The 26,636-nt window shown below is 54.0% G+C and overlaps 5 protein-coding genes across 5 annotated transcripts; 2 read left to right on the plus strand and 3 right to left on the minus strand.

Annotated features, from left to right (window-relative positions):
- Window positions 1-9,591: 9,591 nt before the first annotated feature.
- PG997_011012 (uncharacterized protein) lies at window positions 9,592-10,900 on the plus strand (the record flags this gene model as incomplete). The annotated part of the gene is made up of 3 exons (XM_066815327.1): window positions 9,592-10,109; window positions 10,166-10,175; window positions 10,256-10,900. The coding sequence occupies 3 exons, from the start codon at window positions 9,592-9,594 to the stop codon at window positions 10,898-10,900; spliced, it is 1,173 nt and encodes a 390-aa protein (XP_066664617.1).
- A 4,279-nt stretch (window positions 10,901-15,179) lies between these two features.
- Window positions 15,180-16,436, minus strand: PG997_011013 (ABC transporter; the record flags this gene model as incomplete). The annotated part of the gene is made up of 4 exons (XM_066815328.1): window positions 15,180-15,390; window positions 15,478-15,719; window positions 15,751-16,100; window positions 16,346-16,436. The coding sequence occupies 4 exons, from the start codon at window positions 16,434-16,436 to the stop codon at window positions 15,180-15,182; spliced, it is 894 nt and encodes a 297-aa protein (XP_066664618.1).
- A 36-nt stretch (window positions 16,437-16,472) lies between these two features.
- On the plus strand, window positions 16,473-17,261 carry PG997_011014 (uncharacterized protein; the record flags this gene model as incomplete). The annotated part of the gene is made up of 3 exons (XM_066815329.1): window positions 16,473-16,579; window positions 16,728-17,008; window positions 17,104-17,261. The coding sequence occupies 3 exons, from the start codon at window positions 16,473-16,475 to the stop codon at window positions 17,259-17,261; spliced, it is 546 nt and encodes a 181-aa protein (XP_066664619.1).
- Window positions 17,262-19,071: 1,810 nt separating this feature from the next.
- Window positions 19,072-20,795, minus strand: PG997_011015 (uncharacterized protein; the record flags this gene model as incomplete). Its single annotated transcript, XM_066815330.1, has 5 exons — window positions 19,072-19,339; window positions 19,425-19,910; window positions 19,985-20,227; window positions 20,292-20,545; window positions 20,619-20,795. The coding sequence occupies 5 exons, from the start codon at window positions 20,793-20,795 to the stop codon at window positions 19,072-19,074; spliced, it is 1,428 nt and encodes a 475-aa protein (XP_066664620.1).
- Window positions 20,796-24,646: 3,851 nt separating this feature from the next.
- PG997_011016 (uncharacterized protein) lies at window positions 24,647-26,317 on the minus strand (the record flags this gene model as incomplete). Its single annotated transcript, XM_066815331.1, has 4 exons — window positions 24,647-25,597; window positions 25,659-26,063; window positions 26,129-26,184; window positions 26,260-26,317. The coding sequence occupies 4 exons, from the start codon at window positions 26,315-26,317 to the stop codon at window positions 24,647-24,649; spliced, it is 1,470 nt and encodes a 489-aa protein (XP_066664621.1).
- Window positions 26,318-26,636: the final 319 nt, after the last annotated feature.

A 26,636-nucleotide genomic window follows, 5' to 3' on the forward strand; every position in this document is an offset into this window, starting at 1 on the left:
CTTGACGATGAGGGTCTGCTGGGGGCATGTAGATCTGTCGTGACTTGCAAAGCTATTGAATTCGGGACAGAGGGGTGAACTACTGGGCCGCTGTACGGCATACTTACTTAGCGCGCACATATTCCGTCCGTGAGGCGGAGAACATTCAGACGACTTGTCTGTCCCCTGTTCCTCGCACAGAACTTATCACCTTACGCGGTAAACTGGCTCGTTCTGTACCCGCGGTGGTGGAGCTTTGCAGGACCCCCCCTCTTCTTCCGACGCTGTGTACTCCAGCAAGCTAAAATCGAGTTCGGCTCGCCTAACTTGGCGCCCGTACGTAGATTCACCGCATATACCACCAGGCGCGCCCCGATATGGGTGTTGATGTTAAGTTGATCGTTGGAGAGTGAGATGGTGGGTACGCGACGGGACACACGTTGAAGCATGGCCCATGATCTCGGCTCGTGGTGCTTGCTTCAAGGTGAGCGGGTGCATGCAAACATGCTCTCCGGGGATGTGGTTGAGTTGGGTTCTTGCGTTCACTTTAAGGTTTAGTCTCATCATAATAGGTTGAGTTCAGGTACAGGTTAATTGGGGAGAAATAATGTTGCCTTTTCCCTCTTGGATGCACCTGGCATGTAGTAGTACCACATTGTACCCTGTAGAGCCCGAAGAAGGCTATGTAGCGACCGGGTCTGGTCTCTTGGGAGTCTTGACGCGTATGAGCAACTTCAATTGGCATCGCCCAAGTGAGATGTGGTCAAGCTTAACTGAACAGTCAAGATGTTACGATGCCGTTAGAAACACTGCCACACGATCAGTATGTGCAATGTACCCGATCCTTCTCTTGTCAAGGCTCGAACCTCATTTGACTGAGACATGCCAGTCTGAGGTGGCATGTCGTGTCAAAGTGTAGTATATCGCGTACATAGTGTAGAGTTTACCGCCGGGATACTGATCCAGCCGCCTGCCTAGATAAGCACGCAAGCCATACAGGCAAGACAGGGCAGCGGCTGAAGCACTTGGAGATACCGCATGTAACCCTGTCGACCAATGAATGACCTTCCGGCTCATTCGCTGCTTTGGCTTCATGCAATTTTCATCCAGATGAACCGAGTCATTTTGATGAGGATGATCTGGGAACCCTGGACCGTACATACTATGCTGTAGAAAAGATAGATATGTGTGCTTGTATAGACGCCTGTATGATGATGTACTTGATATCCTGTACGCATGTATTCTGTTTCCCATGCGGCGGAGTCGATGACTTGGTTGATTGGCTCCACCGTGCGATGGGGTTTGGCGGATATGCAGACACCCAGGAGTTGGAGTAGGTCGGCTTTCCCACTGCGAGAGCGACGTGTCATCCATGCAGGACGACCAAAAGAGACCGACCGAAGCTGCATCCTCTGCAAGGAGGAGTCATTCGAGAAAACTATAGGCTGTTTGGAATTCCCACCGCTATCTCATTTATGCATGGATATGACGGGACGCGGGAAGAGCCTAAAAGCGGGCGAACTGCATACATGGTAGCACCACGGCGGTGTCTACCAGCAGTGTGTATGCGGGGGAGACGAGAAAGACCATGCAGTGAGAGAGTCTTCGTCCATCAATTGCCAACTTGAACATTCGACTGGTTGTCGCCCAGTCACCACCATCCCAATACGTGGCAGAGCATGGCAGGCGTGGCCAGTTGATACTTCAGATGGCTCTGACTTGATTCGAGGGAGAAGGGTGCTGCTTGCTAAGTATCGTGAAGTGCCCTACGCTCGAAGCGGGCGGCTTGGCGATCATCCCATTCAATGCCCCATGTGGTCACGTTAGGTACGCAGGGGGCGGGGACTTGACACCTAAGGTCAGATAGCTGCCATGTATTTGCACTGCTGGTTTCCAGAAGGTAGGCAGGCCTGTCTCCCTGCCGAGTACCAATACTTTCGGTAAGGCAACCAGGGTCCTGACCAAGGTGTGAGAAAAGGGCGGTGTTCAGTAGCTGACTGCTGCCAAGCGAGCGTGTTGGACCCCCAAGGGGTCATACGTTTAGGAGGCGCATGGGATTCCTTGACTGTTTGACATGCATCTCGGAAGGATTGTCCTGCGTAATGGCGGCACTGCAACATCAGGAAACCCAACAGAAAACGGTTTCCAAGGTAAGAAGTTGGCAAAGCGGAACATACCTGGCCGGCGGTATTCCGGATTGGGACGCGAAGCTGACAAGATCACTACACCCACCGTAGCTGGACAACAGCAAATGCAACCCAAAGCAGTAAATGGCAATCTCGTCCATTGGTCCCAACCACAAGGCCTGGCACCTCAACTGATCATGAGGGGTTACATCGACGATTGATTAAGCAACCCTTCCTACATCTCATCGGGTGGGGATGCGAAAGACAACATCTGGCATGGCATGGCGTGTCATGTCATGTACTACCGTACACGTACTACATGTACATACCATACCGTACATACATGCTGACATGGATGACCATCCGCCCGCTGTACGTATGCACTTCAATGCTGGAAGCGAGACTCGAAGAAGAAGAAGAAGAACAACCGACGCAGGCCATCCGCGAAGGGGCGGGCAAAGCATAAATAATGCCCGCGTTTTAGTTGGTCGGCACGGCCGCAGGCGATTGCCTGCATCTATTCTCCCGTGGTGGGTGGTAGGAAAAATCGGGAAAGGGTGTGTTTGTGCGAGGAAAAGGAAGCCGAAAGAAGAAACGCAGCGAAGACAAGCCTACTTCCTGCCAACAAGCGACCTCGATGACCGACTTCGGTGCTAGGCCGGATTAGATAGGCTGAACGCAGTGTTGGGACCAATCAGATTCTGAGACGATGTCGCTGACCTCCGACGCGATGATTGATTCCATCATATGGCCTGAAGGATCATGTGCGGTCGCTGGTGCGGAGCGAATGATGACGGAGTCCAGAGTCCAGAGTCCAGAGTCGCTGAATGGCGGACCTGCACGTGGATGAAGGAATAAAGGGCTGATTGCTGGGCCGTTTTTCAATTGCAGTGGACTCGGGGCTGCTTCGACCGTGCTTGAATCCATTGGAGGGGTCCTCATCTGACACTTCTGGACCAGGCTCTCCGATTCAAGCCGAGCAGGTAGGCGGTTTTTGAATCATCTCAGCTCGACAGTCCAGTCCAGTCCAGTGCAGGTCTTTGCAGTGGCGCATCTGAATGCCCCAATGCCCCCCCTTACAGTACCTCGGCCCTCTTACTTGTGGACAACAACGTGGCCACTAGGAATGTTTGCATACCCCAGGGGGCCCATCCGCCCTCACTGAAATGCTTCGAGAAGGCAAGATGGGGTCCTCTGTTTCCCCGGCCAAACTCTGCTCGGACGGAAGGGCTGGGCCGCGACGTGCCGAATTGCATCCTGTGTCGCCCTGGGCTCTGGCATCAAACAGACCAGGATACTGCTATCTGGAGGGGGTTATAACGGAAGCAAACGGCCAGTTTTCTTTAGATGTCAATGATTACTATCGGCCAGGATTGTCTGGTCATCAGGAGTGCTGAAACATGCAACCATCCGTGCTTCGTCAGGTTTGTTGTCCGAAAAGGAGAAAAAAAAAGTCAGCAGTACTTCACGTACGCTACCCTTCTTGACATCACATCAGCAACTCAAGAATTTACTTATTGATGCCTTTTACCCAGATCAGCATCACTGCAGGGACACCGTGGCCAGCCTCTAGTTGTGGTACCTGATGTCAATCGGCGATCAGGAAGGAGGCAGCTTCAAGAATCAGGTGTCGGACGACGACCAGACGTCACGGTCTTCTTCTTCCTTCCGTCCCTAGGTAGGTGGACAACTAGCGAATTCTAAGCCCTTCGGAGGCAGGCCTTTAACACATCTTATTAACATACATAGGGAGCGTTTCTGCCGCTTCCCAACAGCACATCATCTAGCCGACGGGACCTTGCATGTTGGTACGGCCTGGGCATTGGCGGTGCTAAGTGAGCTAGGGCATGGCTAGTGGCAATCGCAAGATCCTTAGCCGAGCCCTCATCTACCACCCAGCCGCTGCCTTCGGAGTTCTAATGGAAATGGTCGGCACACTATAATGGTGTCGTAGGTTGAAATAGCCACGATCTTGACAATCATTGGATCACGACGAGGCCCGCTCCTTCCAGTAGGACGACATAGTGCCAACGGCCTTGCTTCGGAGAGCTCCACGAGGGTAAGGGCCGCTCAGTCCATAATTCTTAGCAGCGCTGAACGCAAGCGGATATGATTGCGCTATGTTTGCAACTGTACCCCACAGAGCTGCTGGCGAAACGGACGCTGACGTGCTCAGGATTCCAAGGTTACCCAGCGCAGCGGCAGCCGCCATCGCTAGCACACGAAACAAAGCGGGTGGTGACCTTGCACCTTGCTATCGCACGCGGCGGCAGGGGTGGTTCTCCATGAGGATGAGGTACCCTTAGTACTGTTCTGGTATGTACCGAGTACGCCGTGAACACTTTTTTTATTTGCTCGCTGCGCCGCGCCCTGCTAGTTAGCAATACTTGGTACGAGTAGCGGGCGTAAACGAGGCCTGTCTTCGAGTCCCAATGCCCAATGCAATAATGATCATGGTTCAGTTCGAACCTGGATACCGCAACATCGTGCTAGTTCCGTGTGCGTGCCATTGCAGTAATGTAATTCTCACGCCCGCCCTTTTTGTCGTTTCGGTCACTTCCGTGGCTGCCGACATATGCATGCCTGGGTGTACATGGAGGCCAGGGATCGCCATCCATTCCGACGCCTTCTCTCTCTCGCGTAGATTTGGGTTTCAATGCTCGCATTGAAGGCCACTGCCGAGCCTCGATGACGAGTGATCCAACGCCTTCCTCCGGAATCCTAGTGGCAAGCCGACGAGGTCTGGAGTTGTGAGTTGTTGTTGCGTTCAGCCACATCCCGCAATGAAATACCTTAATCCTGTGCGGAGAGTCTTGATCCTGGTCTCTGGACTCCATCTGACAGGTGTACATGTCATTTGACCGTATCCTGGCGGTGGAAAAGACAAGCCACTGCTCTTGTGCTTCAGGGCCGCACGTATGCCGTTCTGACCGCCGACTGTGCAATGTACTCTTTATGTACGAGGAGGATAGGCTGAATTGTGGAAGAGCGTGTGCGTTTCCTTGAGGGGTCATTTCAATGACGGGTAAGCCCTCGATGAGCCATATCGCTGGGACCAGCTTCGATGCCCGATGCCATACCAAATCAGTCAGTAGCATGGTTGCGGGAGACAAGAGGGAGAGGGAAAAGGCTCGTAAAAGAGGTGCGTTAGATCTTCTGGATCTGACGAACCAAAGATGCAAGCAGGGCTGGCCCGCGAGGAGAGAAAACGGGAACCCGCTGCCACGGACCCGCACAGAGTCAGATACCTTCCTTCTCCTCCACGACAACACAACTTACGAGAAGACCGGGATGATTTTCACAGTTTTGCGAAAGTACTGGCGTACCTATTAAATCAAAAGGCGGGGGTGTACGGCAGCGCAAGGAGCGGTGTGAGAGCAAACGAACTGACAAGGTCTCTTGCAGGAAAAAAGCAATGTGCGAGCCAGAGCACTGGGACCGAGGCGGACGAGCTACCCTCTTCCCGGCTAGCAGACATGCAGTTGGGGGAGGGGCCTGTTGGGGTCGAATGGGTGCGCGCGTGTTTTGTATGCAGCTAAGCAAAATATCGTGAGTGTGTGTGTGAGTGAGTGAGAGAGAGTGTGTGTGGACATATCAACTACTTGAGCAGCCATGATACCTACGGGAGCCTATGCAAAATCGTCCTGTAACTGTAAGTCTATGTGTGTACATACATGTATGTGCCTACATGTATTGATGCATGTCTAGGGCCCCATTGTCGATTTGCAACACCTATAGCAATGCAAGTTCATGTGTATCTGAACCCCTCAGGATGGGATTGGCCTGCTTGCTCCATTAGCACTCTGGGTACTACATCAAGGAATGCATCCCTTCCATTGTGCTGTCCCGTTCCTCCTGATGCCGCCGTCCTGCCAGTTCGTCTCTACTTGTCCGCCAGGTATGTAAATTGGCAGCAACCACATGACTGAAGGCAATGGAATCGCCATCCATCGAATATGCCTGGGTAGCATGCACCTAATCTAAACCCCTAAATTGGACCAAGCCGGGCCTGTCACAAACGCATCGGCCCAAGCCATCAACTGATGGGTGGGAAGCTCAACATCAAGTAAGCTTGTACCCCGGGTACATGCAAGTACATACCAAAACGGACCACCCACACGCACTCGATCTTGTCTTGTCATTCTTGATTGCAGCCGGCCCACGAGGGAAACAGTGCACAGCAGCGGCAACTAAAGCAACACGAACCAACGATGGAGCGGCTGACTGCAAACACTCTGCCACACTCGGACTCCTCTTCACTTCCCCTTCCCTTCCCTCCCCTTCGCTCCTGTTGAACCAAGGCTAACCAACCCACGGCTGGCTTAGATGACCTATCGCAACTGTCTGACTCTACCTAGTAGTTGCTACATAATATACATGCATGCCTCTAGTAGAGCGCTGCCGGGCCTTGGCCTGTTAAATTGTCCTACCGTTGGCAGTGTGACCTTGCATGTCCGTTAGTTTCATTTACTGCACTGGCGGGCTGGCAAGGAAGCCCAGAACCACCTCCAGCAAACGGCGCATGCCTGCCTCTGGCTGTCTAGTACCTATCAATTGGTTACTACCACCACGGGACAAACCGATCCGCCCGCTGCACCCAGTACGCCACTGCTGCTGGCTGGCTGCTGCTACTCTGCTACCCATTGATTGCAATTAATCGGACCCTGGTGCCTTTTTTTGAAGTTGAGAGACAGCATCGATGTAACGATAGAAGGGCGCGACTCAAAAGGTCCGAGTCATCTCCTCCAAAAGCGGCAAAATCTCAGATCTGAACCAAGCTCCCCTGCACGTCCTGCGTCATAGCCGATGCTGCTCTTCGGCACGGCTCGAGGACGTTTGAAGGCGCAATTCCGCGTCTATGTGAGACATTCATAAGCAGCCCACCTATGTTTTGTTTCCCTCCTCTCACGCTTCCCCTCGGATTGCATGGTTCAGCTGCCGTAGTCACCACTGTCGCATCCAGCTCAGTCAATTAAAAAGAGAGACAAGGCGAGAAAGAGGGTGAACGAGCGAGTTAGAGAGGGAAAGAGCGAGAGGGAGAGCGAGAAAGAGAGAGAGAGAGACGGCCGGCCGGCCAGCAAAAGCCCACACAATCCACCCACCGACCAATCCTCTGCCTCTACCGAGATTCGCACCGCTCCAGTTGCTGGGTATTATCTTACTCTGCATCGATATTCCGGGGTTGTCAAACAGCACGAGGCAGGCTGTACCACGGCAGCAAAGCACCACCATTTTCCAGCAGGCTTCGATCGAATCAGTTTGGGACTTTTATCAGCTGCGGCCCGTCCTGCGGCCTGGAAGGTCCGTCCGTACTGGCGGGATCCGGGATTAGACGCCCCCCCAGACTTGGACCTGATTGGCAAAGGATCCGCGGCTTTGCTAAACAACTCTTTTTACCTTCTCTCTTCCAAAAAGTCTGCCCTTTGGAGAGGTTCCGCCTCTCGGTACTGTACCCTACCAACCTACACAGGTACCTAAACCTTGGCCCATTGCCACACATGCATACAGGTACATGCTAGGAGGAGCCCTACCTAGCGACGACCGACCTAGTTTCTTGTAAGCGGCTGGAGGAACGCCCCTAGCGCTACCTCCACCCCCTGCTCTGCCCTTGTACGTACATGTACAATCACTGCAGCGCTGCATGTACTGGGGGCCCTTAAGTGCAGGTGCTTGGTTGCGGGAGAGGCAACTGGGAGCCCTTCTGACTGACACTTCTCTCCCCATTCCACATCCTTTCTTCCGCTGCAAGCCAATCGATCCCGAAACTGGCGGCCTACCTTGGGTAGTTGACAGTAGAAAGCTCACCATCAACTCCCGTTGGCGAGTCGAGTCATCCCTTGGGGGCACTACTAGAGGCGCCTAGATCCCCTCTTGCCCGCCGCCGCCGTCGCCCGACCTTTTTTTTTTTTTTGTCTTTTTCTTTCTTTCTGCCTGCTGCTTGCTCTCTGCTCACTTACGCAGATAGACTGACACCACCATCCATCCATGCCCCTGGGGAACGGGACCCTCGCCGCCTGTCTTCCTCACCACCAGACTAGTCCATGGTCACCGACTGACTGGACGGCCCTTGCGCAGCACCGCGAAGCGCATCAGAGCAGAGCCAAGCCAAGCCCACACACCCGCATCATCTGCCATTAATCGCGGTTGGCCAACATTACACGAACAAACGGCCTCTCCTCAGTGCCGCCCTTCTTCGCTCTAATCACCACTGCTACAACGTAGCAGTAGCACCTGGGAGACACGAAAGGTATGTGGACTGTTTTTCTCTTTCTGTTTCTTTATTATTTTCCCATTGCAAGCTGGGGGGCATCGCAATCTGTCGCATTGGTTCCGATCTGCAGGGTCAGCTTGGACGTCGTCTCGATTGGCACGCTGTCTTTAATCGGTATTCGGTCTGGGGAGCACAACACAAGCACCCAGCAACTTCTAACAGCCAACCTCCCTCATCGTTCATTCCCACTACCTTGCTCTGCTTCCGAATGCGCATTTTGCTGTACGGCGCTGTAGCTGTCTCGTTCTGCCATGGAATGAATGCACTTCTTTACCATCCTCCCGTCCCGCTGCTGGTACTTCCCCATTGGACTTGAGCTACATATTCTCGGGTCTTGTTTGGTGTTGCATGTACCCAGAGAGTAGGTAGTGAGAGCAACGAAACGAGAAAGAAAGAAAATCCTGCGCCTACGGCCAAATGATGTTATTGTTTGCAGCGCCCATGCCCTGCCGCTCTGCGTTCTCCATTTATTTTTAACACCGTCTATTTTCACCACTGGCGCATTCCTTAAAGTACTGACGTTGGGTGTTGAAGGGTTCTGACTCGCCAGACTCAAGGGAGATCCCGCACTCACAGCGCAGACCTGGCCTTCCCGGCATTTAAGTAGGCCCCGGTCCCGTCCGTCTTGCGCTCACCACGGTTGGCCCCGCCACTCCACCTGCACCACCCAAAAACTTCGTGCCGGTTCCTACTCTGCATCTCTCCACTACGTCCTTTTCTTTCCTCACTCCGTCGGAGATTTGCCCAGGCGGAGCTGTGTCTTGCTTCCCCTCTTAGCTCTTGTTCATCCTTAGTCGAGGTTTGTTCAAGCGCCGCGCGCGAGAAAGAGAGAGAGAGAGACACAAACACACACACAGAGACGGCAACGTCTTATTAGTGACCTATTTGCCCGCACTCGTCCTTCCCTGTGGACGCGTGCGCTGTTCGACCTCATATTGCGTACTGAGACAACACTTCAACCCGACAGCTCGCAGACGCCTGCTTGGTTCCGGCGCGCGCGTGTGGTGAGGACAGACCGGTGTGCTTGCTTGCTGTTAGTCTGGACCGTTCAGCTACATGCTTCAAGTCTGGTGCAAGCGAGCACTTACACACGAATCGTCATCCCGCAAGGTCCGACCACTCTATTTCAAAAACTAGAATAGAGAGCACACCAAGCTTCGTGGGCTTCTACCTGCAATCTTCACCCTGGCGCCCTCCAGCGTCCGTCATCGTAGTATGGCAGAAGACCGTCGCAGCAGGGGACCAAGACACGACCATAACGACGAGTCGCAGTACCCTCCTCCTCCGGGAGAAGAAGACGAGCTTTCCAGATCTATTGCATACCATTCTAGGTCACAAATGGCCTCGGGAGCAGTGACCCTACCGTCTATTCAGGACCCTCGTGGTTATCCCGCCCAAGGGGGCAAGGGTGGGATCCCAGGGGCTCTGGTAGTTACGGCACGTCACCGAGTTCTTCAAATGGCTACCCGGCGGAGTCGAGCAGCAGTCACCAGGGCTCTTACTCTCCAGCTGGAAGCGGTGGTTACGCTCCGCCGCATGGATATTTACCGCCTGTCCAGCCTTCACCTCAAGATACTAGAGGATCTTATCCTCCGGATCCGCGGGGGCCGCAGTACTACTCCGCAGCGCGCCCACCCTCCTATGGCCCAAATGCTGCCTACGACTTTGCATATCGACCAGAGCGAGGACCACCAGGCCCGTATCCACCGGATTACGGTCGAGTTGGGCAACAGGTGATGCAGCCCTCTGCGCCGCGGCAAAGGACATCTATCGCTTGCAGGTATTGTAGGCGACGCAAGGTAGGTCGAGCGAGTCACATTGATCACCACATGGACAAAGCCCCGCATTATTTGGACAGTATACTAAATGTGCTTTTTAGATTCGATGCAGTGGCTATCAAAATTCCCCTGGCGGAAAATGCACCAACTGTATAAAGATGAACCAGGAGTGTATATTCCAGCCCGTATCCTCGTCTGCGTCTACTGCGTTCGTACCGGTATCTGCGCTCCAGAACGGGATCCCGCCCGGTACACAGCTTTTCGGGGCGTACGGTCAGCCACTGAGTGGCCCGTCGAATGCCCAGCAAGGAGGCGGCCCTTATCCAACAGGACCTCCTGGGTACGATCAACCCTTGCCATCACCGACAGGGTCGTTTAATTCTTCTTACCCTGAAGAAAGGGGAGAAACGGCAATTGTGGCAGGTATGCGGCGCCCACGGCCGCCCGAAGAGGAGCATAGCATGCGGTTGCCGCCTCCGACCACATTCCCCGACGACAATTCTCGAAGACGCTCTCCATCGTCAAGTAGTAGCCCGAACCATCTGGCTCCTTATGCGCCACTTGCGGCACAAGGAACACAGCCGTCAGGGTATGATAACCGCACTCCTCCCCCGAGGGGCGGATCATCAGGACCGCCTGTGAGCAGTACTTCGGCCAGCTCTGTCATGAGTCTGGGAAATATAATGGATTCGGGCAATGATATCGACAAAGGCATGCTGGGCCGGCTGAATCGACGAGGGAAATAATGGGTTTATACGGCCTGACTGTCCCCAGTGGACGGGAGCCGTACGTGGTTCGATTACGACAGGCACAAGGCTTACTTTCGAAGACCAGGCTTCGGATCATTTTACGCGGGCGATTCGGCTGGATTCGGATTCTCGCCACACTGCTGCATTTGTTCTGTTGGTTCGACATTGGGAGGTGAAAGCGCTAGCTCGGTTGGTCCTATTCGGACCATGTTAAAGGAATGCAGGATGGCTTTAGATCACGTTCTAGTTTGGCAACAAACACTGTTAGCGGGTATATCAAATTTGGTTTTGTTTCCGCGAAGGGTTCAAAATGTCATGGGATTTCAGATTGTTTCTACGAAGTTGAGAGAAGACAAAGATGGGCCTGCCTCGCGGCATCGACTCTGCAATGTGCTTTGTTGTTTCTGCTGTTACTCTGATTTTGCCCAAGAACATATTCGCGAGGAATGAGAGTGGGAGGGTGAAAGGGAGATACACAGAGAGAGGAGAGGAGAAGCAAGAGAGGAGGCATGTTGGTTGCAAGTGGATCTTCGTGCATGAGCAAAGGGCTATACTGTGTCTTGTCTTGCCCGTTGGTTGGATGGCATTGGCGACTCGGATGGGGAGAGCGAGGCGTGAAGGAGGCTTCTCGATAATGGCCCATGTTGCTCGGATGGGAGAGGAAGGCGACCTCGTCAGCAGGACACCCACTGTACATAGAGAGAATTGGGCAGTCTATCTCAAGCAACCCCTCCTCGTACGGCGTAGCGGTGGTTGGTCCCTTGTTTTTGAAGCGTCCATGCATGTACCGTGCTACCTAGTTTGTTCTGTGTTCCTAGTTTGCGGGTGAGAGGCATGTTTCTGGGATGGTGGCCCGTAAAAAGGGTGGACTGGCCCTGTTTGATAAGCACATGATGATGATGAGGGTAAGCCGGTCCCCTGTCGGGCTGTGTGCCGTCAGCTCCCCAGCTGCGCTGGAACTATGCTGTTTTCGCCACGCAGCGGAACCCAGGGCCGGCCGAGTAATTTCTCGCAAGCCACGGTATCCCGGCATGCTTCCCTGCTGCCGTTGCACCGGCCGCAGGCGATTTAAAGTAGGCGGGAAAAGGAATTGTGGCCTCTTTTTTCCACACCAGACAGCCAGACTTGCCTGCCCCATGGTCGTTCATTTCATTCTGGCTAGTAAAGCCAGTAGGCAGGCAGGTACTGATTATCTATGCTCTTCTGCGTTGGTTGTCTGTCTGCGCCGCGTGGGATAGAGTCGAGTTGCTAGCGGTAAACCCGTCTTGAAACTAATTTGCGACCAAATTTCCCCTTGACAGTTGCGCCAATCCCGACGCGTGACTCTTAATGGATGGCCAACTACAGTACTCTATTCTGCTCGCTCTGCTGTGTAGGTATTACAGACGAAGGAGAAGAGGAAGCGGATAAGGGACTGGAGAAAATGGTTCGATTAATGGTCTAGACCAACCAAACAGCGTCAACTATTGCTCCGTGCTTGCCAGGTACCAGCTACGATACGATGGGTGTTCTGGCATCATCAGACGGGAATGAGAACATTTGAGGATCCGGTTGGTGGCAGATGCAGCAAAGAATGCAGCATACCTAGTCGCGCCGACAGAAACCCCCGCTACTAATGGGACACGGCCAGCGAACAACCAGCCAGCCAGCACCTGTTCTTTGCTGGCGTGCCGCGTGCGTGCGCCCTCCTCCCCAGCGAAGGTTTTATGGATGCTGCAGGAGGCGTGGAGGCTGACTGATTGCCAGCGTTTGGGAAACGCCCCCCCCATCTGTCGTAAGAACGTGCGCATCCGAAAGTCTAACCTTGCTGCTAGGTACCCGACGGCACCGTCCCTTCAACCTTCGAGGCTTCAACTGCCCGTCGTGTTGTCGTCAGTTTCGGGCTGATTGGGGAAGGGAACATTGAAATACTTCAATGATGTATGTCTGGTTGTATTTTCACCTGTACTTACACGAGGCGTTGGTCCGGATTGCTAAACCCGAGTCAGGTCTGGATTCACAGGTGGTTATTCAATTATGTAACTGGCAGCTATTCTTCCGAGGAAGCTACCACCTTATCTCTCTTCTACCTTACCTACCTACCTACTTACCTACCTAAGTACCTACCTACATATTGATCTTTTTCCTACTACCTACTTACCCGTGAAATCCTCTACCATATATCTGCTCTGCTGCTGCAGTGAACCCTCGCTGCAGCTTCGAGCCAACTGACTACACTACACGATATGATGATGGCATGGCTGCTGGCAAGCTCCAGTCAGTAGTGTCAATCAACGACGCCAGCGGCTAGACCGCCCGACCCGGACGGCTCAACTCAATATTCGTTCCACCCGCACGACTGTTGGCGACGGTTGCCCGCACCCGTCCATGGTGCTGGGTTCGAGCTGTTCGGGATGGCAACCACTACGAGTCATAAAACCAGCTTGGGTCGCTTTGATTCTTCTCGTCTTCGGGTTCTGTCCCTTGCCTCTCCCTTCTACTAAGCAGCCAACCAATGGATGATGGGATGCCATTGTCTCTACTACACATAACAATACTTCTCCGAGGCCGCGAGCCCATACTTGATCTACAAACTGACTGACTTGTTGGCGTCCAAGGCGCCGCCGATACAGCAAAGCTACAAACCCCGACGTATCTACCTGTCGGAATCCCCAGGTCATTTACCGAAACGCCCCTTTTCGAGCTCCGAGTGGTCTCCAGCCATCTTTCGTTACCCTGCAACAAGCAGCCTCCGTATTCCGATAGATACCACCCCTATCCCCTTCCAGCAGACCTGCCTGACTTGCATGCCTACGAGTTCCTGCTGGTGGATGCTTGCAAGTCCGAGACAGGATTCCACGCATATCTTTCTGGTCCCCCGATGCCAACCGCGTCTGAAGAAGAAGCGGCGATTTTTCAACTACCGTGAATATGCCACAGAGCCTGGGCCATAACGCCGTTGAGTCTTCTAGCGGAGGTTATGTTACATCGCTTCTACCCTTTTCGCCGGGGGCCCATTTATCGGTTCGGCAGACAACACGAAGGCCGCCTTCGATAAGTCTCGTCGTGTGCAACTCACTCCTCTACGGGCCCAACTAATCCACTCGCGACCATCGCAGGGACTTTGTGTCGTTTCCGCAACCAACTCGCCGTCGCGTCGCGTCGTTTGTCCGGATGCGCGCCCTATACGATGCGTTCGTGACTATAATCGTTCGAGCTCCACTCCTAACCCCTGTCGAGACCCACGACTCGGCCCGGTCACTTGCATCGGGACCCATGTGATGCTATACTCGAGCGGCGCACCTATATCAGCCAGGTCGAAACAACAAAACTGCACTACGCGCAGCGATGTTGGTGATGGTTAAGCTGCGATGGCTATTACAAAATATTCTGCATCTTGTTCTGTCAGAGTGGATCTCCTTTTACCCCCTTTGTTCGACCTTGGCGTTCCCCCAGTTTGCACAAATGTGACAGTTCGACCCTATTCGGAGGTCGGAGACTTGGTTTAGGATCGAGTCGAGCTTCAAGTGAACGTACTCTATTTTATTTTTACCCCCGACACGTAGACTTTCCTATGGTTGATGCTGCAGCGAAATCCGGGCTCGAGGATATCCAGCCTCGTTCCCGTACTAAGCCAAGACCTACCTGCAGTGTGCGCAGCCGGATGACGGTAATAGACAGCCGATGCAATCCGTTGGAGCTCGTGGAGGGGGTCTAAAATACTTGAATGTTTGCCGTCGTCGTTGGCCGTGATGTGCATGGTATTCCGTGTTATCACGCTATTCTGCCAATCTGTTCTGATGGCCACGATTCGGATAATGATTTGATCAGTACTTGTAAATACACTCCTACTACCCCTACAGACAGGTCTTCACTCTATCACATATTACATACATACTACTCGAGTCCTCTCGATGTTTCTACGTCGGTGGCGCTGCTATCGCGATATCACTAGCTAAAATCGAACAGCAGGCCACTTCCGCCCCAGCTATTGACAGGCCCCCCTTTTCAGAGGAATGTAATGCACGCTGCCAACGCAACAGTATGTAAGAGGGGTCAACTAGCCTCCATTTTCACTCAGCAATTTTCCATAAAAAGCTTACGTGAAGCATGGCTCCAGAGCAAGGAGTCAATGCCGAAGGATGCTTTCATTGGGCCTGGACATGGGGAAGTCGGCGTACTAGATGGCTAATAATTTACTACCATGTCTGTACTGTTTCAGAAATAGCCCAGAATCGAAAGATTGGAATGTAAAATGACGTCTATTGGCCATGTGTATGGTTTTCTTTCTCCCAACTCACCAAATGTACCACAAGTCTTTCAACAAGGACTTGGTTTTCTGCAGATTCGTGGGACTTCCCATCTCGGCAATGCGTCCCCCGTCCATGACGAGAGCGACATCGAAATCCAGAATCTTGTTTAACTGATGTGCAGCTGCAATCACAGTTACAATATCGAACCCTTCCCGGATGACTTGGTTCATCCTGTTTGCAGTGTGTTGGTCGACACTGGAAGACAAGTCAGTCATTCATTCAGTCGCTCGCCAGTATTCATGTACAAACGTCTCCTCCGTGATGTCATGACACTTTACTTACCTGCTTGTCATTTCATCCATGAGGACCATTTTGCCCAGCTCCAGAATCGCTCGAGCCAAGGCCAGAAGTTGTTTCTGGCCTTGACTACGATTGACCAAGGTGGTGGCAGCCCGCAGCCCGCCCGCGTCCTCCACCATTTTCCCCATCCGCACCTTGTCCAGTGCCGCGCAGAGGACCTCTTCCGAGCACGCGCCCGTCGGGTCGAGGTTGGCGGCTACCGTGCTGTCGAAGAAAAACGGCTCCTGCCAGGAGAAAAGGGTAGGCGATGGCCACGTACGGCGCGGCTACGGCTATCAAGATCATCTGGACCAGGGCCACGAGACCAGCTGAGAGCGTCTCCAAAAGAGACATGGGCTCGTCGCCACCCGCAAATATAATATCCAGGGGGAAACGGTTCGTCGTGACGCCTGTGTCCACCGCGCTGAAGAAGGATTGGGGCGCCCAGACCATGGCGTTGAGTAGGACCTGGTGGAGCGACGTACCGGCGCGGACGGCCAAGGAGGTCAGAGTGAACTCGGAAAATAAGGCGAGTAAAAATAGTGCAAGGACTTGGAATGTAGCGTAGATGCCCAGATAGCAGCCGTCGTCTCGTCTATTGTTGTAGGCGGATGACCTCGAGCCGGCTGAGGACCATTTGTTGAGCCAAACGGTGCCAATGGTTGAGAAAACGGCCCAATCACATATGAAAGCGATGAAAACTAGAACTCTCCAAATTCCAACGTGAGACGCCAAGTATTTATATATGGATGCGTCCCCAAGTAGGATCGGTGACCGTATTAGCCGTCGCCGCTTCCCCCTGCTTGTGGTCGTCTTTCCTGATCATGGCTCGTTTTGGCCGTTTATTCTGCATGTTCGAGGAGCTTCGTACCACTTGGAGACCTCTTGTAGCCCGTATCCTGGATCTTGAGCAGTGACTTGACATAAGTAGATTGCTCCCGTACGTGTTCAAACGTCCGCATCGCGGTCACGCGTCCATCCAGGCCGAGGACGATGAAATGGTCGGCACGGGGCAGCAAGGATACGTCGTGGGTACACTGCACGACACTGCAACCGCTCTACAGCAGCAGCTGGCACAGGGTGAAGGCGATCTGGGCGGGTCGTGGTATGACTGGAGCGAGTACTGGCCACCTGAGTGCCCGGAGAAGCACAGAAACAAGTCCAGGGCGTGGACCGCACGAGACAGACGTGCAGTACCCAGTCGCTCAGGGGGTCCAAATCGGCAGGTGTTAGAAATGTCTTGCGACCTTTAGCCAGAAGGCCATGAGGCCATATGGGAAGGCTCCGGCTGAAGATGCCAGCGGTTTCCTCAGGAGCCTTGTGTCGCCATTCCGGGAGCAGAAGCCGTTGCTTCTCGATCACCTCCAAGATCAGAAGACTGGTCCTAATGAACCAGGAGGCGGTGAACTCGGTCGGGATGAGGATGGCCCCGGTAGAATCTTAGCGAGCCTTGAGCCAGAGGGTACGTGTCTGCACAGCGCCGAAGGCAGGAGTGAGACGAGCAGGCAGATGTTGAGCAAGGTGGAAGGGCGCGGTGAGTAGGAATGTTCGAGCCAAGACAGGGCCCCCAGCGCGCGAACATCGAGCACTCGCAAGACGGCGGCAGCCAGGCTGGCTCTTGTTCCTTAGGGACCTGGATAGGCGCTGGCTCAGGAAACCAGGAGGACGGCCTCAATGGTGCCGTAGCAGGCGACGGTGGCGATCTTCGCTCAACGCCATCGCGAGCCCACAACGACACTGCGGCAGATGACCGAAGCCATAACGGAACTGGGCTCACGACTGTCTAAACTGTGTCTCTTGGCACCGGCGCCGGTACGGTCTACCTCAGCCTCGACCTTGGCGTGGTGGATGCAGGGTTGGTACCCGGTACGGGGAACGCCTGGGGTGGGCGGGTTCACTTCATATACTTATAGTAGGAGGCCATTCGGCTGCTGCGGGAACTTGGAGGAATTAATGTTGTGGGCGGCCGATATTGTTGAAAGTAAGCCCGTAATACGGTGAGGAGGGGGAACAGACGGCCTTCGTAGCCGCACAGGTGGTCTGTGAGATTCTTACGAACTGGGCTGTTGCCGCAGAGAAAGGGTAAACCACGAAACGAAAGTCAAACGGGACAAAGGGCTTGGAAACTGTAAGCATTGGGTGTACGACGTTGTCAGGTATTGTTCAACTCCCCTCCCCTCACCAAGCGCATTTTTCTAGAGGTAGGTAACAGAGTTAAACTGTCCCATCCAAGGTGAGAGACTAGTAGCTCGCTGTTAACTCCTGGACTGTCCGCGGACGGACAGAGGCATCGAACCAGCACCTCCGTATTCGAAGTGAAATCTTGGGCTGTAAATTACTACTGCTACTAACACCACCACCACCACCACCAAACAGCAACAGGTTACGCGTATTTCAAGTCCCACCCATGAGAGAGACGCGCAGTTCCAAAAGATCCCCAGAGTGTCAGTAGTTTTTGTCGCCACTTCAGAAGTCCGGAAATATGCCAGCCCGGGATCCCAGCCTCGAGTCATGGGCTCGCTTGACAACATTGCTGCAAGTCATGCATGAGGTCATTCCCGCGGGGGGCGACCAGAGCCAATTCCTATGCAGAACGAAAATAACCGTCTCGTCTCGAGGCCCGCAGATCATCATTCCGGTAGGAACGTGGCCATCGGCCAAGCTCGCCTTGATCTTCGCATTTGCCACGTTGCTTCTTCATGATCTGCATCGTTGAGATGGATGATCGATGGAAATCCTTATTCCCCCGTTATCCCCCTTACTCGTCAAGAGTCGCCCCCAGCTAGCCTTGCTTCCAGTTCGCAAACCCTTCTTCTCATCCTGACCGGGCCGACGGCATGAACTTCGTCCCGTTCTTCCTGTCACTTGGCTGTCTTGGGTGCTTAGTGACCGTCCGAAATCATGACACGGGCACGGGTGGCGCGGGGAAGCGGCGGGCTGGGCCATCCAGCAGGTTTCGAGAATGGAAACCTATTGCCCCTTTCCGAATATTTCATCTCATCATAGCAGCCCGAGCACGAGGGCCCGCTCGTTGCGTAAGGATCCCAGACGCCGGCGATTCGAACAGCTCGCCCCCCCCGGCACGACTTCATCCTTGAGAGGGAGTTTCGGTCGTCATTTTACTTCAGTCACGCTGGAGTCAAAGTAGCAATAGTAGTACCCAGTTGGTGAATACACATTGCCTCCCACATAGTAATACTACGTAGAGCAACAACTACACAAAGGAAACTTGCGACGATCGTTTCTTCTCGGACATGAGGCATACAACATATTAATAGATATTGTGTGAACGATATATTAGATTAAAACACCTGTGTGCTGCTTGCCCAAGTGTAGTAGCAAGTTTCCTTGTGTATCAGATGCTAGACCCCTAATTCGTGATTCGTAAGATTCGTGCCCGAAGCAACGCCATGTAAGCTCCCCTAATTACAGGTAATCTTAACAGCTATCTATTACCGCCCAGAACAGTAACATGCCTATGTGTATCTAGAGCCCGGGGGTTGCTGAGGCAAATCCCCTTTCATTATATCGCACCGCCGTTGTAGACAGCGCTATTTTCCATTTCACCCATGTATTCCACCACCCTTCCATGGTCAATCAGCCTTCAATGGCCGTCTCTTCTCGGACCATCAGCTGGCCCTCCGCATTCCGCTCGAGCACAAAACACCTCTCGGCGTAAATACCCTGTTCGTTGAACGCCCTCCAGCCCGCATCCAGGCGGCGGACGAGATGCTTCCGCCAGCCGCCCACATTTATGGTGATGGAGCGCCAGGCCGCGCCCTGCTTGCCCCGGACCAGGATACCGAACGTTTTCATCGCTGCCTCGTAGTCGCGGTCGGTGTTGGGCGGGAGATCCTCCAGCGTGCTGATGACCGTCTGCACGTGGAGCGTCAGGGGTATGCAGCCGCGTGAAACCGCAGAGGGCGCGGAGGAAGAGCGGCGGGTCGCACATGGTGATGTCCATGTCGAGCTCCAGCGTGTGCAGGTGGACTAGGCCCCGGGAGAGCTGGACCAGGTCCTCGATCCAGACGGTCGGACACCCGCGGTACTCCTCCCCGAACCCGATGTGGTCGCGGAAGCGCAGTATCTCCAGCGAATTCGCGTGGCGGAGGAGGGCGTCGACCGGGAAATATTCCGTATGGCATGTGATCTTGAGAGTTTGAAGAGCACGGATCTGCCGGCATAGGATATACAGCCCTTCGGTGGCTTGGCGTCGCCGATCTGGGAGGTGAGCGCTGAAGTCCTCGCAGTGCAGTTCTTCGAGATCCAGGAGGTGCGCGAAGGGAACGGATCGTAGGAACTCGAATATGGGCACATCGACGAGCCTCAGGAGGCGCACTTGCGAGAAGTCCCAATGCCGAGCCACCTCTTCGGCGCTGTGGTTCCAGTCGTACGATTGCAGTACGAGTTCTTTGAAAGCCGGCAGCCGCTCCCCTCTGCGAACTCGAGTCGCGTTCCCTGGCCCCTATCGACATAATGAAATGTATCGAGCCGCCTAGAATGCAGTAACAGCTGCTTCAGAGACTCTAGCCGCGTAGTGAGCGGCGGCTTGGGGTTGCCTATCTTCAGCGACGTGAGAATATCTGTGGGTATCGCCCGAACATATGTGTCCTCCGGTTCGGACCCAAAGTCTCTCAACGGCAGATCATCCACATATAACTTGGTCTTGTTATAGTCTATATGATGGCGGCTGAGAATGTCGGAGGGCACGTACATGCCACCGCGGCAGAATTCGCCTCGCACATACTTCCATCTAGATTTCGGTCAGTAAGAAGTGCCTAAGCGAAAAAGTGATATACGCATAATGCGAGACGTACCTGACGGATAGCAGGCGATGCACGCCGCCCAGTAATTGCTTGATCCCTGCCGGGTCAAGGTCGCTAGCTACCTCGACGTGACGGGTGTATCTGTACACATTCTGCAAGGCGTACGGCAACGACAAGCTGGTGCCCGTCGCGAGGATGCGCTCGGTCAAACGCAGATATTCGTACTTGATGGGCGTGACGATGGCGTCAAACCTCCTCGAAAGAAGGCGCGCATTGGCCAGTGAGCGGGCGTCAAGATCCCTCAGCTAAGACGTTGCATAAGCATTTGTTTGGTGCAGACCTGGTCTACCGGGCAGGGGGCAGAAGCAAGAGACGTACATGTGTGAGTACCAGGGCCAAGAGCTCTGTACTGAGATCGTCCAAGGACCAGCTGGGTCGCGCTGGGGGGAACATTGATATAGTGATCACCCGCCCATGTCCAAGGTGAGAAGGATCCTTCAGGTTGAAGGAGGAAAGGGTCGAGGAGGGCTTGCATATGACCTGGGTCGGGGCCATATCGACTAAATAGAAAAGGTAGGAAAGAAGAACCAAGAACCAACAGAAAACGGACACACAATTATTAAAGGTAGGTAACGTCAGGCCTGCCCCATGCCGCGTATAGCTCGTGCAGGTTCCCTTGAGGAGAGAAGAGCTGTGGTCTGACTGACTGACGCTGGCAAGAACCCTGGTTAGGTTGACGGACACAGGAATAAGCGACAGCTGTACGAGATTGGGGCAAGAGGCTGCTGGTTGGAATGAGCGAGAGCATGCACGATACTTATTCCGACATGAGGTGGCCGGTAGACGGCGGTTCTGGCATCTGCACTCTGCAATGTTACGTCTATCTGACAGAGCAGGCTAAGCCAGATGGGGAGAAGAATACGAGAGGCTCGTCGTACAAAACGAGTGGCAGATTCTGCCGGTGCTACTGCTGCTGGGGGGGGGGTCACTTAGGTACCAGAGTAACGAAATTGTGGCGTGCAGCACCTGCAGCTAGACAGGCGGCGAAGGGTCCCCGGAATGGCAGATGTGGGTGGGTTGGGACGAAAAAGCCGCTTGAGAGAGAGGGAGGAGGGATATCGGATAAGGTTGACGTCGATCAAGCATGGCATGAGCCAGGGAGGACGAGCATCAGACAAGCGGGAATCGCAGGATATGCAGGCAGGTGGATAACGAATAGAGGTTATGTATGTACATAGCCAAGAGAAGGACGCAACTCAACCTGGTAATGGCATGAACAGCGGCGGGCGTGGGTATGCCAGTATTGGGAAAAGAGAGAAAGAGAGAGAGAGTCAGGAATCAGTACTTCTTGCTTAGGTAGTTGGAAGATTGGCAGGGCAAGACTTGGATACCAAGACCACCGGGCCAGCAGCGAGTGATCAGAAAGGGAACATTCTGCGATTACTAGACGTTGGGACGAACAGTCAGTCAGTCAGTCCGTCGTATGATGGGGTCGTTCTCGCTTATTGGAGTTAGGGCCCAACACGGAGCGGGCCTTGCCAGTCTTCGTATGTACTGTATTTATTTAGTACGTGTATGCTAGATTGCTCGCAGCGAGGAGGAGAAAAGCAGCGCGACTGGGATGGAGGACGGCAAGGCAATGATGATGAGGAAGCAGTCAGGATGCGGATATCAAAAACTCGATGATAGCTTTGGGCAGGGTGCCACGGCAGGAGGGTCGAGTGGTGATTGGCTGGCTGGCGCCGCCTGGGGGCGGGTGGGCACTGCAGCAGTCCGAAGTTTCGCAAGTATTCCTGAAAAGGGTTGGATCTAGAAAAAAACCGCTGCGCCAGATGCCCGGGAATCCAATCGCCCACTCCCCTGCAGGACGGGGGGCATTGGGCCACAGGCTGCTGCTGTTGGCAGGGGGCAGCCCGGGCAGGGGTAGGAACGGCGGGAAAATAGGCAAGGCCCCCCACCCTAAAGCTTCTAAGGAAGCACCTAAGCAATTCCCCTAGCTTACCCAGATACGTGCAGAGTCCATCGAGGCACGGTTACGTGTACTACACTGCTATACTTACTTAACTAAGTATACACTTCGAAATCCGTGGTAGCTGGACGCTGAACAGAGCGGAGATGCTCCTCGGCACCCCTCGCGATAATCTAGTCAGAGACTACGGCCGTTGGGGGCCAGCCTAGCATCTTGTTGAACTTTCTACATCTGGGGAGGTCGGAAGTCGGCGGAGGATAAAGATTAAGCTCCGTAGGAGCCTCATACAATACATCATCGATGTACTTAATGACCAACGAGTATCGGTTGTTTGTGTGCGTGCGTGCGTCGGGGCGAGCGGCCAACTATCGGCCGACGGACGATGCCCGCCAGGCTTGTTCCAACTTGGCTCTCCCATCCCAAAAGGGGATCACCCTTTGCCCAAGAAGGTGGGAGAAACAACAACATGAGATGATGGGCAAAGAGCGGCATCAATGAACGACGCCGGTTACGATTGGCAGAACAACGAACATGATCTGTACATGGTTGGCTTGGCCTGCATGCCGTGGCTACCCAATCGCAACAGCTCTTTTTTCTCGCTAGCTTGCAGCTTGGCCCTTCCTCCCTCGCCTAATTTCGTCGAAGGGTCGTCTCGCTCGAACCGTTTCTTTTTCTTTTCTTTTTCGAGCAGGGTTCCAGAACGTGACACCGCGAACACCACTTCTCAACGCAAAGGCCAATCAATATATGTGCGAGGCCGAAAAGCAGAAGGAAAAAAATAATGTTAGAAAGCAACATGTTCTAAAAACAGTAAAGCTATTCCATTGCCAACATTGACCAAGTCAGCAACATACATGATCAAATATAGAAGCAGAAGGAAAACTACCACGTTTCCGTGTTATTGAAACCAGGTAGCAAGCAGATTACTGTACTGCACATAGTGCCATACTGACCCTTCTTTTTCTCTTTCTGCTCTGTCCGCCTCCCTTTCCTTTGCCCCATAACTTGTTTCCCTGCGCGTTTCCAGTGTGCAAATTGCGATGTGCGCGACGCACGATGCGTGGTGTTCGCTGCTCGACAGCTGGTATGTGCCACCATGTACGTCCGGATGGGGAACAGCCCACGACGTCTTGTTCAATGAAGCGACGCTATTTCCATGCATGTTTCTAGAACTGCTGCTACTCTCGCGCGAGCCAGACCAGGGCCCCATGCAAGTCAGAGCATCAATCGCGCAGTTGCAGGCGCGTGCTTAGTGTAATACCACACACCCCGTTGCGTTGCGTAGCGTTGCGAAAACAAAAACAAAGAAAACAAGATCGTTGGTCGGGGTGGATGTGAATGGATCGGTGGATGAAAACAATATCGAGATGCGAGTGGTCACCCGCACCCGCCAGATGGATCTATGAACCCTTGTCTGGACCGACTGACTAACAACACCTAGAGAGGAGTCCATCTCGGTATCCACAACGAGAGTGAAGCGTCGTGTGTGCCGCGCCGGTAGCGAGAAGCGGTCAAAGTCGTATTACTTACCGTAGATGGCCGATGAGGAGAAAGACTCGCGTACATCTCCGGTTCGACCTTCCCTAGCTTCCTTTCTTTTCTGTCGCCGACTCCATCGCAAGAAGCAACCATGCTGCGTCGAACAACTGTTTCGGTACTATAGGCGATGGGGCCTCGCGTTATGGCCAGCATCGCCAGACTCGCTTATCTTGCCTTGCAGAGAGATTGATCAGCATGCTGCAGCATCTTCCTCCTCTTCGTCATGGCTCTAAATCAAGCCCGTGGGTACGGTCCAGGATCCGGCTTCGGGCCCGACTTGCTGGCCTCCACTTGTCATTTCGAGCCGAACTGGGAATTCGTACATATGACATACGGATGTAGCCTCTGTCCACCCTCGGCCCGCCTTTGACTTACAGTCTCGTGACAGGTCGACGGCGGGTAGTCCCACGTGGGTGGCCTCGGCCGGCCTGCGTACGTACAGCCTGCACTGTGTGAAACAGTAGGGGTGAGTCCCAGTTGGTCAGAGGTCAAGCTTGAGATTACTTTACCGACAGCCATGAGTCTCGTCCTGGCCCACTGACGGCATGACGTGGTGGACATAAAAGCACGCATAGCCTTTGCTGAAGGGAAGTACAGCGTAAGTATTCATAGGACGATGCTACAATGCTACTTAGAAAAAGAAGACAGACTTGCAGAAAACTTATTGGTATTGGAAACTCCAGAGCCGAAACAACATGGTATCCCTATGCAATGCTTGGCAGAAATCTTCGCAAGAAAATCGCTTTCATCTGTTCCCTGCTCTGCCGTCTTCTTGGCGACCTTCTCAAGAAAATGAAAAACGCTAAGTATCAGCAGCGGACCCTCAAGGCCCGCCGCAGGAGAAGGTGGAGGAGAAGGAGAGAGGGAGAGGAAGAGAGAAAGAAGTAAGGTCTGCTTCTTAGTACCGGTACACTGTCGGCCCCTTATTCTTCTGCTGCGTTGTGTCGGGGACGCTCTCGTCGTCTGGGATTCGTGGCATCCGGTCCTCGCCGCCTGCCGCGCCATGCATCGTCTCCTTCCCGACCGAGCTGTCTTGTCGTCCCAGATAGCTCGGCGTGGCGCTGAAACCCGGATGGAAAGGTTCAAAGGCCAGCCGGGTGTCCTCGTTCAGATATGCCCCCGATGAGCCACCAGGTACCGCGGCGGATCCCGAGCCACCGGCTCCACTCGAGTGGCTATCCGGCTGCGGATCTTTGAAGGGGTCCTCCTCCGCTCTCGGGGTGTGCGACCTCGACGGCCCGGCTATTGAATTATCGTATTCACGCTCCTTGCCCTTCCCGTTTGTTTTACGAGGGGGCATGGGCGGCGGCTCATACAATTCTTCATCATCGGTGTTTATCAGAGGCGGCGAAGGGCGCTGGTTCGAGCCAACGCCATTGGGTTGTGGCCCTGTCGGGTCTTGAGGGCTGGAGGATTCTGTTGGCCCTCCTAAGCCGGCATGTTTTCTGGCATTCAGCATAGCTCTTTGATGTAAGCTCAACGCTGTCTGCAGCTGCTCGTTTGTGTCGATCAGGCTCTCCATCGTATCATTGTCTGGCGTTGGGTTCTCGGCAGACATGTAGCCTTGTACACTCCGACTGGCACTTGTGCAACGATCTGCGAACTCCTTGATCAACTCATTATCCAGGACCTCGCCAGGAGGCGTGTTGGTGACAACCTGCTGGAGAAGCTTGGCCGAGGTTCGTGCTTCTTCCAGACGGCTTGCCAGCTCGACGGGATCCGGCAGTTTGCGACTCTGGTGTTGGCGTGCAAAGTAGTTCTGTGAATGGACGGTGGGATTTGGCGATGGTGCGAAGGGTGGCGTATTCAGTGATTGCTGCTGCCCCATGGGCGGTTGGGGATATCGTCCCTGAGGATGTGTCAGAATCAAAGCTATTCACATTCCGCAGATTTTTAGAAATGCAACTTACCCCTTTTGACGCCTTCTCCTTCTCCCTTCTCCACATGTCGATTAAGGGTTTCATGCCTTCATCCCAGGACCTGGTGCTTTCGAAGGTATTCAAGCTCTCCATGAGCATCTGCATCACACTTGGGTCGCGGCCGTTCCGCAGCAGCTCCTTGACCGTATCGGCAAATTTCTGATCCATATTCCTCGTGAAGACTTCGCCCGGGTTGTCGACCAGGATGCGCATCACCATGATGGCATTGTACTGGTGTGACGGCTTCGTCCAGTAGTCCTTCTTGAGATACTTGCGGACGAGGCGCGCGCATTCTGCGGCGGCGGCAGGCGACGACTCGGCGGACTCGACAATAGGAGGAAGGTGGAGCACCTCATCGCCCGAGGCTTGGGGGCCGCCGGATTCGCAGAAGGATTTCTATCGGAGGCAAACGGGTCATTAGCTCTCAGCGTGGTGGTTAGATTGCGTGAGTGTCGACATACCACAGCCCGGGAAGCGACAGCTTCAGGCCCGTCACCTTCGGGATCATCGCTGGCCCCTAGTAAAGCATATTGTGTTAGTGGATTTGTCTTCTGTCCGGGGCAGGGAGCGTGTGGTTGGTAGGATCACACACCATTGGTGTTCTTGCGCCGGATGGTGCCGAGCATCTTGCCCATCTTGAGTGACTTCATCGTGGCGCCGGGCCTATTCTCTATCGCGAAGGATGCTGGCGGTCCGAACTCTGTCGGCTTGATCGATTTCGGTGATTGGTGTCAGCTAGGCAGCTGCGGTTGGTTGCTAGGTCGGCGAGGTAGGTTACGCGAAGGGCCGTCCACCAAGAAAGGGCCCCTTGCTCGAACGGCGGGGCGATCGAATGAGCCGGGAGTAGTGGGATGTTGTTGGCGCCTTGGGCGAGCGGACGGAGGGTCGCTTTCGATAGGATTGGACTCTTGCGCCGGCGGTTGTTGTCGCGACAAGAGATGAGAACAGAAAACAACAAGCTGAGCGAAA

Source organism: Apiospora hydei, assembly GCF_038363865.1.
Source record: "Apiospora hydei strain CBS 114990 chromosome Unknown utg000008l_segment0_segment0, whole genome shotgun sequence".
In the NCBI taxonomy this organism is placed as follows: domain Eukaryota; kingdom Fungi; phylum Ascomycota; class Sordariomycetes; order Amphisphaeriales; family Apiosporaceae; genus Apiospora; species Apiospora hydei.